Genomic DNA, 15,552 nt, shown 5'->3' with positions numbered 1-15,552 from the left:
TTTGTGTATGAATTTCCACATAAATTCCCCACTGTCCATAGGAGACTTCCCAGTGTGGAGGTGGCAGAAACTTGCTTCCTCTGCTTTGTTTCAGATTCTACCAATGACCCTGGGCACCTGGCTCACTTCACTGTTGTGTGAAAGGAACAAGAGATAAAAAGAGGGAGAAAAACCCTTTTCCCATCTATATTTCTTCTCCAACTCATCCTAGACCTTGTTCCTCCCACCCCTTTCCTCAGAAGAGCTGGGTATGGTAGCTCAAAACCATGATTTCTCCAGTTCTTGGTACTTCATGGATTTAATAGCTTCTTCAGATTGGTTTGGGAATTGAACTATTTTGCGTAATAATCAACCTATGAAAAATGTGTCTGAGTTTCTTAGGAGTGAACTTGAAGGAATCAGTTGTCCTTTGTGTACGTGTGACTGGGAGTTGTTTCTGGAGAGTACTCTGTTTCCTTTGACTCACATAGACTCAGTCTTTCATTTAAATTAGTTTAATTAGCAAGAACATGCTACTCTTAAATATTGGGCTGGTAAAAGGATATAGAAGGAAAAGGAGGATAAAGTCCAGACCTCAAACTGTCAGTGTAATTGGAGAAATAAAATAAATATGTATTGAGAAAAACAAAAAAAGGAAAAAATGATCAATGTGAAATTTTATAATTGTACAATAGAATTTTAGAACAAAAGAATGAAGGAGATGCTGAATTCAAGGAGAGAACAGGTCAAGGAAGCGTTAATCAGAGAAAACCTACAAGTGGAATTATGAACAAGACATCCTTTCTCACCTCTTTAGGGTGAATCCATGTCCATGGGTTGATTGAGAGAGGAGAGGAGTATAAGGAAGAGAAAAAGATCAAATGTAGAAATCGGCAAGCTATTTCTGTGGCACAGCAAGGTGATTCATTTAACTGTAATAGTTAATCTGATGAGAATTCTATTTTCTAGTCACTTCCTCTTGGGATTACAGGGTCAAGCACTCCATATAGTTTTATTATCTCAAGGTAAAGAATAAAGTGATTTGTGAAAACGGAATAGTGGAATTAGCAGATTCCCTCTTACTTAAGAGTCATACTTTCTTCTTTTAGTTTAAACTGATAGGGATGTGGTTTCACTCAGCATTAGCAGAGCGGTTGCTAGACTGCTTTTCCCCTCCCCCAACACCCTCAAATTCAGATCACTAATCTCTATCTTATTCTACTTGATTTATTTAAAATTTATATAGGTAGATAGGTAGACATATAGATATTTATATGTTTTTTGAAGATGTGAGTGATTGGGGGTATGTATCTAGAGGTGTTCAACATAGTTTTAGCATAGATTAATAAATTCTGAGGAATATAGGGATAATGTTGGAACATAGCATGACATAATCTGTATCTTTCATTAGAGATCATAAAATATAATGCTTCTTATTCAGAAAAATTATTGAGTACCTATTAGGTGCAGGGTAATGGTAGTTACTAGGGATATAACTGAATGAGCAGAGCTTGTGGTCTGGTCGGGAGAACAGTCATTAAACATGTAGTTATATCAATATTTATTTAATTCAGTTGTGCTAAGTATTGCACACACAAAAAAATCCTAGATGCTATATAACAAGGGAGCTGATCTTGACTAGGGTTGGAAATATATAGAAGTGGTCAGTGACTAAAGCTGACACCTAAAATTTGAGACAGTGTTGGGGAGGGGAGAGAATGTACGCACATAAAGAAAGAGCAGGTGTGAAGACTCTGAGAGGGGAGTCTGGTGCTTTTGAGGACTAGAAAGAACTCAAAGCACTGTGAGCCAGGAGGAGACTGGTGATCTGAGCCTGAAGAAATGAGCAGGCGCCAGTCATATGGGCCTTGTAGGGTATGTTAAGGATTTTAGACTGATTTTAAAGCAGGGTGATGTTACTAAAAGGTTTAATTCTATGGAGTGACATGATCAGATTTGTACTTTTAAAGGGTCATTATGACTGTGTGAGAGAAAATGGAAGGGACAGGGACTGAGGAGATTAAGGGAAGAGTATGTTTAGGGAAATGAGTTAAGGGACTCTTGCAGTGATGTGAGAGATGGTGGTGGCTAGGCTACGTGGATTCCATTGTGATGAGGAGAAATGGATAGATTTCAGAGATATTTAGGAGGTAGAATTGACAAGACTTGGTAGTTAATTGAATATGAAGAGTGAAGGAAAGGAATAATGATTTCCAGGGTTTTAATAAGATCAGCTTAGTGAGTAAAGTTGCTATATACTAAGATGGAAGGAGTAACCTGTTTAGTGGCAGAAGGTCATGAACTTGATTTTTGAACTCGTTGATATTGAGATGTCTATGAGACATCTAAGTGGAGATATTGACGTGATTGAATATGTTTGTCTAGAGATGTGTATTGGAGATAATAGGTTTGGGAGTAGTTGGCTTAAAAGTAGTGTTTGAAGCCATGGCATAATGAGTTTGAGTAATAAATGAGAATGAATAAGAAATGCAGAAAGTCAAAGATTTACATAGAGGATAAAGTATCAAAGGAGACTGAGAAGGAAGCGTCACAGAAATTAAAAAGCAGAAGAGTGCACTGTCCTGTAAATAAAGGGGAAAGGAATGGGTGGTTATTTGTGTCAGATCCTGCTGAGAGCACCAGGAGGGCATCTGTGAACATTGGCTTCTTGGTGCCATAACAAGAGTGGTTTAGAGGGAGGGAGTGCTTGGTGGTGAGACTATGATTAAAGTGGATTAAATAGTGAATGGAAGATGAGGCAGTGGGAAGCGTGATCCTGCACAACTAAGAGTTTGGTCTTGAGGAAAAGATAAGGAGAGATCACTAAAGAGGAACTGAGACTCAGGGGTTTTCTTTTCATTTCTTTCTGTTCTTTTGTCCCTGCATTCCTCTGTCTCCTTTCCTTCTTTCTTTCTTTCCATGCTTAAATGCTGTTGGGAAAGATCCTGTAGGGAGTTGTGAAGATACAGGAAACAGTGGGAAAGTAAACAAGGTCAGTTTCCTGAGAAGGCAGAGCAAATGAGATCTAAGGCATCCACAGAGTAAGAGAGATGAGCCTTTGACAGGACGAGGCATTCTGTACTCTAACAGGAGGGTAGCAGGAGAGGTTGGGTGTAGAGGCAGGCAGGTCAGAGTTTCAGCTTGATAGCCTCTGTTTTCACTGTCAGATAGGAGGCTAGATCTTCACTTGAGAGTAAAGGGTGAGAGGATAGCAGAGATTCAGGGGGAGTTAAGAAGATCACAATAGTGCTTTTAAAGAGGGTAGAATGAATGAGCAGACAGGAAAGTGAGGAGTACCGTTTGGGATTATAATAGGCTTGGTTGTTTGCTTTTTTGCCAAACAGCCATAATGAAAGTGAATGGTTGGATTTATTGTGGTTAGGGTTCTGCTAAGTGGTTATGACAGATTTTAATATTAAGAGTTCTAAATATAAACCAAGGGCCAATGTATTTTTGTTGCATGCTGTGTGTTGCGAATACAAAGGTAAAAGACCAAGCTTACGTCCTAAAGGAACTTTTGTTCAGATGAGGAACCTAGACATATATAGGTGGATATAATGCTTTAAGAAACTGAGCTTCAGAGTGAGCTACTCACTCTGGGTAAGTTACTTGGGTAAGGCCATGCTTTGAAAAAAGCTGGGTTTGAATCCAGAAGTATATTACGATGTATTTCAGAGAGTTGCTATGAGGATGAAATGGGTTATACTTTTACAACATTTGGAACCAATAGGTATTATTATTTTCATCATTGGGATTATTCATCCCTTCCATTCTCACCATTGCCACTGTCTTCTCATCATACCTGAACTATGGAAAGAGTCTAATTAGTCTCCCTACCTCCTACATACTGTAACGTACATACTGTAACCTAGGCCTATGCTCTCCAAACTCTGCTTTCCAGGTCACTTTCATCAAAAATCTTAAAAAGTTTCCCACCGTCTGGCTGTCAGTAACACTCAAGACCCTTCAGGCTTTGCCCCAACTTCTCCTTCTACCACATCTACTTTCATAGGGAAACTTCCATTGGCCTCCTGAATACTCCCTGAATACCACATAATCTTTCCTGCTTTCACCTCTTGATCATTCTGTTTACTTCATTTCAGAACCTTCTTCCCTTTCTCAGTACAGGACTTAGTTCAAATCTTGCTTTCTCTATAAACTTTTACCTAATTCCCAGCAACTACACTGATGTCTTCCTCAATTAAACAGTTCCGCACATTAGCCACTCATACAGGCTGTTCTGTATTGATTTTTAAAATAGCTAATCATTCACTTAGGAAGATTCAACTTATATAACTTGTTACATTTAGTCAGCTCCGCCCACTTAGGGTACTTCCTGTTGGCAGCAGGTAGCTGGGTGAAATAGCATGTATCAGTTACTTACTAGGTGCCAGATATTGTGCTAAGTGATTAATGTATAGTATTTCATTTAATAAAGTACCTGTTTAACTCGTGATTATGGAAACTGAGCCTCAGCTGCCCAAGATTACCAGCTGGTAGTAAACCAGGCTTATCTGGTTCTTTAGGCCCCACTCTGTTTTAAACCTGGTGACTAAATTATCACAAAACATTTTTTCATCTTCTATGAAATTTTCTTCTATGGTTGATAATTGCTCTAAAAGCAATTCCAAGAAAGGGACTTTTAAAATGTTTTGTTCAATTCACTGTTTTAAAAACAATCATTCAGGAGTTCCCGTCGTGGCGCCGTGGTTAACGAATCCGACTAGGAACCATGAGGTTGCGGGTTCGGTCCCTGCCCTTGTTCAGTGGGTTAATGATCCGGCGTTGCCGTGAGCTGTGGTGTAGGTTGCAGACGTGGCTCGGATCCCGCGTTGCTGTGGCTCTGGTGTAGGCCGGTGGCTACAGCCCCGATTCAACACCTAGCCTGGGAACCTCCATATGCCGCGGGAGCGGCCCAAGAAATAGCAACAACAACAACAACAACAACAATAATGCCGCAGGAGCGGCCCAAGAAATAGCAACAACAACAACAATAACAACAACAACAAAAGACAAAACAAAAAAAAAAACAATCATTCATTTGGTTGCATCTTTAATGAGGTAACCAAACTAAGCCCAGAAAGGGTAACCATCTTAAAATGTTCTTCAGAGATATTTTAAAGCAAGAATTAATTCTGCTGTTAAGCTCTCCTTCCATCTTTTCTTTTTGCCTTTTCGAGGGCCACTCCCATGGCACGTGGAGTTTCCCAGGCTATGGGTCTAATCAGAGCTGTAGCTGCCAGCCTACGCCCGAGCCACAGCAATGCGGGATCCAAGCCGTGTCTGTGACCTACACCACAGCAACGCCAGATCCTTAACCCACTGATCGAGGCCAGGGATCGAACGTGCAACCTCATGGTTCCTGGTTGGATTCGTTAGCCACTGAGCCACTACTGGAACTCTGATCAGTACTTTTCTTAAGTGATCTCTCTCTCTCTTTTTTATTACTCATCACACTATTTAATTCCTTATCTGTATGTCTCTGGGGAGGTTCTTGAAGCCCCGTTGTTGATGATATTCCCTTACACCCTTTGTATACTCAAGACTCTAGGATTCTTAAAGTGCCTGCTAAATGGTAGGAATTAAATAACCTTGAAAGAATGAAGGATCAGCAGGACTTAGTTCCTTGTTTGCGGTGGGAAGGAAATAGATAAGGATCCAATAATTTAGGAACCTGAATTTATTATTTCATAGTGTGAGTTTCGTTATTAACATTATTTGTGGAAAGCATATTCTTCTATGTGGGTACAAACTGGATGTGTCACATTTTCTTATGGATTTTAAGATTTTGAGCCAAAAATTGCCCAGGAGATGAAACAATGTTTGTGGTCATTTATCCACCAGATTTTATTTTATTTTATTTTATTTGTCTTTTTAGGGCCACACCGCCAGCACATGGAAGTTCCTAGGCTCAGGGTCAAATCAGAGCTATAGCTGCCGGCCTACGCCACAGCCACAACAATGCAGGATCCGAGCCATATCTCGACCTACACCACAGCTCATGGCAACACCAGATCCTCAACCCACTGAGTGAGGCCAGGGATCGAACTCGCGTCCTCATGGATATTAGTTGGGTTCGTTAACCACTGAGCTACGATGGGAACTCCGCCACCAGATTTTTAAAAAATTTGTAAATAGTATATATTCATTGTAGAAAAATTTAAACAATATAAAAGAGGCAAAAAAAAAAGAAATTTGCTCTATTTCCATTATTCAAGGATAACTACTGCTATATTTTGGTGAATAGCTTTCCAGAATTTTTTCATATGCATACAAAGTAAGAAATATTACATGTGAGCCCAAGTAGTTGAGATTGTACCATAGAAGCAAGTACTTATTTATTGAAGAAGAAAGTTTTTTTCCCTTGCAAGTGAACCTAGTACCAGTATTTGTTAGCTGCTATTGTTTTATTACAGTTGTTATTATTAATGACAGCCTTATTTGATTATATCAAACAAAATGTTAAAATGCTTATAATAAATATCAATTATTTTAAAAGTTTTTTTTCCTTTGCCTCAAGTTGTTGTTTGGGAAATCTAAAAATACTCAGATTGAATATTTTTATCTCCCTTTTCTCTCTCTTTTTTTGTTACAGAATTCTTCAGAGAGTCATGGTTGTGCCAGAAGCCTCTTAATGGCAGATAGAATGCAAATAGTTGTGATTCTCTCTGAGTTTTTCAATTCCACTTGGCAGAAGGCAAATTGTGCAAGTAAGTAATTCTTTCATTTTCATGTTGCAGTTATGGCTCAGACTGTATAGGTGTCAGATTTTATTTTCGTGAACTCTGAACTCTAAAAATTTTAAATACATTTTATTACTAAGTTTAAATAAACTGTGGTTTGCATCATGGTTTATTAGTGAGAACTACTTGGGCAAATACTGAAAGGCACAAAAGTGTAGCAGTTAATGGTGTGCTTTGCAGTCAGACAAATCTGAGTTTTATTCTAAGCTTTGTCATCTATTAGGCTACTGTTGTCAGATTTTAGATATGTAACTGGCTCTTGGAGCTTCAGTTTCCTCATCTGTAAATTGGTGGTAATAATGGAACTCACCTTGTTTTGAGGATTAAATGAAATAAATTATATAGTGTTAATTGTTTAATAGAAAAGTAATGTTTTTAAAAGTCTGTCAACTGGTGGTGGAGGAAGATGATAACATCTGTTATACTAGTTTTGCACTTATCTGTATTTGTATAATGAAATGAGATCTGTTTGCATGCATTCTTTGGAAAAATTAAAATCACTATCTCAATAAGTGTTTTGAATGCCGACTGTGTGCTAGGAAATTCTCATTTTCCATGCCTTATAATTTAGTGAGGAAGAAAGTTACAGTTAAAATATAACCTAAGGGAGTTCCCGTCATGGCTCAGTGGTTAAGGAATCCGACTAGGAACCATGAGGTTGTGGGTTCGATCCCTGGCCTTGCTCAGTGGGTTAAGGATCCGGTGTTGCCGTGAGCTGCAGTGTAGGTTGCAGACTTGACTTGGATCCTGCATTGCTGTGGCTCTGGCGTAGGCCCGTCAGCTACAGCTCTGATTCGACCCCTAGCCTGGGAACCTCCATATGCCGTGGGAGTGGCCCAAGAAAATGGCAAAAAGACAAAAAAAAAAAATATATATATATATATAAAACCTAAGGCAGACAAATAAATGCTATAATAGGGATAGAGTCCTTGGGGAAGCTGAAAATAAATCAAATTGGAGAGAATTTGTAATGACTTCCTGGAGGAGTTACCTTTGATGCTACACCTTTATGGCCAGGTATGATTTCAGTGAGTGGAGATGAGAAGAAGGACATTACAGATAGAAATGCATCATGGACATAGAGATATAAAAGTGTAGTAGATGTTACAGAATCCTGGAAGTGCAGTGGGAGATAAAGTTGGAAAGAAAAGTAGGCCCCTGACCTATATGGTAGTTTATCATTTATGCCAACATTTTTCCTAGTGCTTAGAACACCATCATAGTATTGAGAAATGTTATGTACTATAATATCTTGGGAATTTACAATACACATGGAACATCAAAGGCAGTGAGAAGTACTACATGTTGAATTATTTATTTATTTATTTATTTTAGGCTGAACTCAAGGCATGTGGAAGTTCCTGGCCCAGGGATTGAACCCACACGGCAGTTGCAACCTGCGCCATAGCTATAGCAATGTGGGATCCTTAACCCTCTATGCCACTCAGGAACTTCCTATTTATTTAATTTTTTGGCCACGCCTGCTGCATGCAGAAGTTTCAAGGCCAGGGATCAAACCCAAGCCACAGCAGTGACAATGCAGAATCCTTAACCACTAGGCCGCTAGGGTACTCCTAAGAAACTTTTTAAACATCATTAACCCAGCAGTTTCTGAGCTTTTTTTTTTTTTAACTACCAAGACCTTTTTTTTTTTTTCATGGAACCCCATTGGAAGAGGAAGAGAGAGACTGGTGAGAAAATCATTATACTGGTTTAGGCAAGAAGCAAAGAAAATATGAAGTAGGACATGGGCTGTGGAAGTGAAAAGGATAGAATAAATTAAAAATCCCTGTACATGTTAAGTCATTAAAGAGCTTATTTTTTCTGGAGTTCCCGTTGTCGTGGCTCAGTGGTTAACGAATCTGACTAGGAACCATGAGGTTGCGGGTTCGATCCCTGGCCTTGCTCAGTGGGTTGAGGATCCTTTTATTTTATTTTTTGTCTTTTTAGGACTGCACCCATGACATAAGAAAGTTCCCAGGCTAGGGGTCAAATTGGAGCTGCAGCTGTTGGCCTATGCCACAGCAACATGGGATCCAAGTTGTGTCTGTGACCTATACCACAGCTCACAGCAAAGTCAGATCCCCAACCTGCTGAACTAGGCCGGGGATCACACCCGCAATCTCATGAACACTAGCTGGATTCATTTCCACAGCGCCACAATGGAAAATCCTGTTTTTAAGTATTCTTAGCCTTTAGAGAAATCCATTAATATAGTAAAAAATATGTTAACTGCAAATTATGTAAAATCATTTGTTTAGAATTTGTGGGGTATGTATTAGAGCTGACTTTTTTTTTTTTGCCATGCTGTGTCACGTGGCATGTGGAAGTTCCCAGGCCAGGGACCGAACCCACCTGTGCCACAGCTGCAGCAATGCCAGATCCTTTACCCATTGCTCCATAAGGGAACTTCCTTTTGAGGCAGGGGGAGGACTCTTTTCTTTTGACTAATATGCCTTAATTTATACACTTGAGGTATATATACTTGAGGTATACACACACACACACACACACACATACTTTTGAGGTATTTTAAGGTATTTATATACTTGAGGTATTTTGTAATGCATTTAGTAGTTCAAAGTAGCATTCTTCTCCAGTTAGTTTTGAAAAAATAAAGAAATAAAACATTTTGCTGCATATCTACTCAGTATAATAGGTATAAAACTCTTTAGAATAAATTCTTAGGTTACCTTTGTTTTCCCGTGAGGTATCCTATCTTGAAAATATTTCTTTAAAAAATTTTTTTATTAAACTATAGTTGAGTTACAATGTTTCTTCAACTTCTGTTGTACAGAAAAGTGACCCAATTACACACAGTTCCCTGTGCTGTATAGTAGAACCACATTGCTCATCCATTCCAAATGTTACAGTTTGCATCCACCAACTCCAAATATCCCATCCATCCCACTCCTCTCCCCTTCCCCCTGGCAACTACAAGTCTGCTCTCTAAGTCCATGATCTTTTTTGGTTTTGTAGATAGAATCATCTGTGCTATATTTTAGATGCCACATATAAGTGATATCATATGTTATTTGTCTTTTTCTGACTTAGTTCACTTAATATGAGAATCTCTAGTTGCATCTGTGTTGCTGCAAATGGCATTATTTTGTCTTTTTTATGTCTGAGTAGTATTCCATTGTGTGTATGTGTGTGTGTGTGTGTGTGTTTGTGTGTGTACATACATACCACATCTTAATCTATTCATCTGTTGATGGACATTTAGGTTGTTTCCATGTCTTGGCTATTGTGAATGGTGCTGCTCTTAACATAGGGGTGCATGTATTTTTTTTGAATGAAAGTTTTGTATGGATATATGCCCAGGAGTGGGATTGCTGAATCATATAGTAGTTCTATATTTAGTTTTCTGAGAAACAGTCATGCTGTTCTTCATAGTGGCTATACCAATTTATATTCCCACCAACAGTGAAGGAGGGTACCCTTTCCTCCAACCCTCTCCAGCATTTGTTATTTGTTGACTTGTTAATGATGGCCATTCTGACTGGTGTGAGGTGGTACCTCATAGTTTTGATTTGCATTCTCTAATAATTAGTGATGTTGAGCATTTTTTCATGGGCCTGTTGGCCATCTTTATATCTTCTTCAGGGAAATGTCTGTTTGGGTCTTCTGCCCATTTTTAAAATGGGTTATTTGTTTTTTTGTTGTTGAGTTGTATGAGTTGTTTATATATTTTGGAGATTGGGCCCTTGTCTATTGTATCATTTGCAAAGATCTTTTTCCCATTCTATGGGTTATCTTTTTGTTTCTTTTTTTGTTTGTTTTTTGTCTTTTCTAGGGCCACACCTGCAGCATGTGGAGGTTCCCAGGCTAGGGGTCTAAACAGATCTGTTGCTGACAGCCTACATCAGAGCCACAGCAACTTGGGATCTGAGCCACGTCTGTGACCTACACCACAGCTCACAGCAACACCGGATCCTTAACCCACTGAGTGAGGCCAGGGATCGAACCTACAACCTAGTCAGATTTGTTAATCACTGAGCCATGACGGGAACTCATCTTTTTGTTTCTTTAATAGTTGGCTGTGCAAAAGCTTTTGAGTTTAATTAGGTCCCATTAGTTTATGTTTGTTTTTATTGACCTTATTCTAGGAGGTGGATCAAACAAGATGTCGCTGTGATTTATGTCAAAGAGCATCCTGCCTGTGTTTTCCTCTAGGAGTTTTATAGTATCTGGCCTTATGCTTAGGTCTTTAATCCATTTTGAATTTATTTTTGTGTATAGAGTTAAAGAGTGTTCTCATTTCATTCTTTTACATGTAGCTTTCCCGTTTTCCCAGCACCACTTATTGAAGAGACTCTCTTCCACTGTATGTTCTTACCTCCTTTATCATAGATTAGTTGACCATAGGCGCTTGGGTTATTTCTGGGCTTCTATCTTGTTCCATTGATCTATGTTTCTGTTTTTGTGTCAGAACCATGCTGTTTTGGTAACTGTAGACTTGTAGTATTGTCTGAAGTCAGGGAACCTGATTACTCCATTTCTGTTTTTCTTTTCAATATCACTTTGGCTGTTCGGGGTCTTTTGTGTTTCCATACAAATTTTAAAATATTCTGTTTTAGTTCTGTGAGGAATGTCCTTGGTAATTTTATAGGAATTGAATTGAATCTGTAGATTGCCTTGAGTAGTATAGACAATATTGATCCTTCCAATCTAAGAGCATTATACATCTTTTCATCTGTTTGTGTCGTCTTTGATTTCTTTCATCATCGTCTTATAGTTTTCAGAGTATAGGTCTCTTTTTTCTTATTTTTTTAAAATTAAAAAATTTTTTTTTCCTTTTTAGGGCCTCACCCGCAGCATATGGAGGTTCCCGGGCTAGGGGTCAAATTGGAGCTACAGCTGCCAGCCTATGCCACAGCCACAGCAACTTCAGATCCGAGTCACATCCGCGACCTACACCACAGTTCGTGGTAATGCCAGATCCTTAACCCACTGAGTGAGGCCAAGGATCAAACTCGCAACCTCACGGTTTCTAGTTGGATTCGTTTCTGCTGCACCATGACGAGAACTCTGGTCTTTTGTCTCTTTAGGTAGGTTTATCCCTAGGTATTTTATTCTCTTTGATGTGATGGTAAATGGGATGGTTTCTCTGATTTCTCTTTCTAAACTTTCATTGTTAGCATAAATAAATGCAATAGGTTTCTGTGTATTAATTTTGCATCCTGCAACTTTGCAAATTCATTGATGAGTTCTAACACTTTTCTGGATTTTCTAGGTATAGCACCTTCTCATCTGCAAACAGTGATAGTTTTACTTCTTCTGTTCCAATTTGGATTCCTTTTATTTCTTTTTCTTCTCTGATTGCCATTGCTAGGACTTCCAAAACAATTGAATAGTAAAAATGGTAAAAGTGGACATTCCTGTCTTGATTGAACTTCTTTTGAAGACCAAATGAAATATTTATTTCCCAATTAAAATTAATTTGGAGAGTTCCGTGGTGGCCTAGTGTTTAAGGACCAGCATTGTCACTGCTGTGGCTCTGGTTCCATTCCTGACCCAGGAACTTGCAAATGCCTTGGCTGTGGCCAAAAAAAAAAAAAAAAAAAAAAAAAAAAATTTTTTTAATTTGGCCAAAACAGATGGCCAAGCAAAGTACAAAAGTATGGCATCTTTTGGGGAATTAGATAGATGAGTGGGAAGGAAAGAAATGAAAATTTAGCTTTTCATTCTACTGACATTTGTACCCTTAGGACTGTATACCCTATGCATTTAATACCAATTCAAAAATACATGCAATTTTTAAAAATTTGACAAAATGTCCAGATCTGCAGTGAGTATTTATATGTTAGATGTAGTCAGAGAGATTGGCTGTTTTCTTTAACCAGATTATGCATTAAAAAAATTAGCTCCCACTCATTGTTTCATTCACATTTTAAATTGTTTCATTATTTATATTCTGTATTTTATACATAAATTAAATAGTTTTATGAATTTATACCCAGCTGTTTTCCCTTGGGCACTCTAAAATAATCATTTTACCTAGGAATGAATAATCTTTACCAAATTACTCGGAAACACTTGTAATTATGTTCTCTGCAAATCTATTTAATAAAGGTAATATGAACATTTTGTGAAAAATTTAAAGAATTATTTATAAAACTTTCCCATTTTTGCCAAAATTTAATAAAGCATTGTTACTTGAACAATCCTAATTTTCTCTTCAAAGTAGTGAAAAATTTGAAGGAAGGAAAAAAAAATGATCTAAAGAAGGTGAGTAACAAGTCGGCAATTAAATTAAATAATATTTCTCAATTTCATGACCCTTGGCTCATTTGAGCTTCACAGTAAGCCTTATGAGGTAGAATGAGGACCCAGAGAATATAAATGAACTGAAAATCAAAAGTCTAGAACTAAATTCAAAAGGCTTCAAGATTGTTCATCTGAATAGGCAGTGTTCATGTGTTAAGGGCTAATTTTGTTTTTAAAGTTCTGTTTGATAAATCCATTGCACAGTCTCCATTTTAAGGAACATAAATGCACTTTAATTAGCCCTACAAAGTTTAATATTTATGCTGTATGTTTGATATTATGGAAAACCTAGTCTTTTTCTAAAAATATAAATATAAAATATTCTCTTTTTATTGTAAAGACCTATCAGCACTACATATAAGTTGAAACTAGATAATGTGCAAAAAAAAGTTTTCAATAGAGTTGCATATTTTTAATGTTAACCCTCGACAATGATTAGGAATCAGGCATCAGGTCCTAAGACAGTCTCATCTCTAGCAACCAGATCTATTAAACCACTGATTTCATGGGATCCTTACTCTTTTATTTTCTTAATAAATGATGCTAAAGTGTACTCTTTACCTTGTGCTTAAAAGAAAATTCATTTCTTACCTATCCAGGCATTGTTTTTTTAAATCCTTGGCCTTTAGAAATAGGTAAAATAATGAATACAAAGGATATGTACTCTTTTAATAAAATGGAAGAAGGCAGTTATATCACACTACAATTTTTATTTTATTTTTTTAAATCTTTTTTTTTTTAGGGCCACACCTGCAGCATATGGAAGTAGCCAGGCTAGGGGTCCAATCGGAGCTGTAGCTGCTGGCCTTACACCACAGCCAGAGCAATGCAGGATCTGAGCCGAGTCTGCAACCTGCACCACAGCTCATGGCAATCCTGGATCCTTAACCCACTGAGCGGGGTCGGGGATCAAACCTGCATCCTCACGGATACTGGTTGGGTTCGTTACTCCTGGGCCACAATGGGAACTCCTCACACTACAATTCTAAATGAATTTGTGTCTGATCAGAAGTTTGCCTAGGATGTTGTCATTTTGTATTGCAGGAGACTAGAATGTGCCATCCCAAAATATCCCTCTTTGGCATAAGGATTATTTTAAGCTGATTATTTTGAGAAACAGCAGACACAAGAGAAGATCTGAAAACAAAGTAGGAATAACCATTTTTTTTAAGGGAAATTTGTCCCTTAAATTTGTAAGAGTGTCTCCCTTTCTGTACCAGGAAGAAAAATTTCTAAATTACAAAAGAACACAGGAACATAATGCTGTATAACCTTACACATGTTTACCTTGATTTTCCTGATCACTTCCCCATAGCTGATCTTCTCTACACCCTTCTTTCTTTGTTTTTAGCTAAAGATGATATTTAAGCCTGAATCCTAGGCCATTTCTTTGAGTTACTCAATTTCCCTTTGTCTTCCATGTATACACAACACACACAAGTTAATAAACTTCTGTTTTTCTCCTCTTGATCTGTCTTTTGTTACAGGTGCCTTAGCTGAGAACTTAGCAGAGTAGAGGGAAAATTATTACCGCCCCTCTGTTATATACATGAAAATCACAATATAAACATTAAGAAAAATTTGGATTATCTGCCTTTTTATTTAAACATGAAAAAGACTGATCAGGGGAGTTCCCTAGTGGCCTAGGGGTTCAGGATCCAGCTCAGGCCACTGTTGTGGCGTGGGTTTGATCACTGTCCCCCCCCCCAAAAAAAGGCTAGTTTGTTGTCTCAGAACTTGTTTAAAATTGTTAAATAACAAGCCACAAAGTCTTTGGTCTCAATTAACATTTTTTTTTTTTCTCCATCTACCTGCCCTTTCTTGAGCCACTCCCGCAGCACAGGCAGGTTCCCAGGCTAGGGATCCAATCGGAGCTACACCAGAGCCACAGCAACGCAGGATCTGAGCCGAGTCTGTGACCCACACCACAGCCCACGGCAACGCCAGATCCCCAACCAACTGAGCAAGGCCAGGGATCGAACCCGGAACCCCATGGTTCCCAGTCGGACTCATCAACCACTGAGCCACGATGGGAACTCCTCAATTAACTTTTTATGGTGATCTAGTTATTAAATTTGCAAATACAGAGCTGATAGGTGATGTCAGCAATATAGATAGAGTGTATTCAGTATAGTACCTAAAAGATAAAATGGGAAGGAGAAAAATCATGAAGGAAGAACAAAAACTACTGATGCATTTTAAAAATGTGTTTTTAGGAGTTCCCGTCGTGGCGCAGTGGTTAACGAATCCGACTAGGAACCATGAGGTTGCGGGTTCGGTCCCTGCCCTTGCTCAGTGGGTTAACGATTGCCGTGAGCTGTGGTGTAGGTTGCAGACGTGGCTCGGATCCCGCGTTGCTGTGGCTCTGGCGTAGGCCGGTGGCTACAGCTCCGATTCAACCCCTAGCCTGGGAACCTCCATATGCCGTGGGAGCGGCCCAAGAAATAGCAACAACAACAACAAAAAGACAAAAAAAAAAAAAAATGTGTTTTTAACTTGAGCCTTAAACCAATATATGATCCATTTTGTAAGAACATATCTCTTGATTTAAAATGACTAT

At 38.4% G+C, this 15,552-nt stretch overlaps 1 protein-coding gene across 1 annotated transcript in view; it reads left to right on the top strand.

The window, feature by feature from the left end:
- OSTM1 (osteoclastogenesis associated transmembrane protein 1) overlaps nt 1-15,552 on the top strand; it is a 41,774-nt gene that overhangs the window by 2,987 nt on the left and 23,235 nt on the right. Inside the window, exon 2 of the mRNA XM_001927476.6 lies at nt 6,575-6,689. Coding sequence (XP_001927511.1) covers nt 6,575-6,689 — 115 coding nt within the window. The remainder of the gene's footprint in view (nt 1-6,574; nt 6,690-15,552) is intronic.

This window comes from Sus scrofa, chromosome 1 (genome assembly GCF_054392235.1).
Source record: "Sus scrofa isolate SSC_HxYL_T2T_F1_AM1 chromosome 1, Sscrofa_HxYL_maternal_Yorkshire_Landrace_v2.0, whole genome shotgun sequence".
NCBI classification, from domain to species: Eukaryota; Metazoa; Chordata; class Mammalia; order Artiodactyla; family Suidae; genus Sus; species Sus scrofa.
This window is presented reverse-complemented; position numbering and strand designations above follow the sequence as displayed.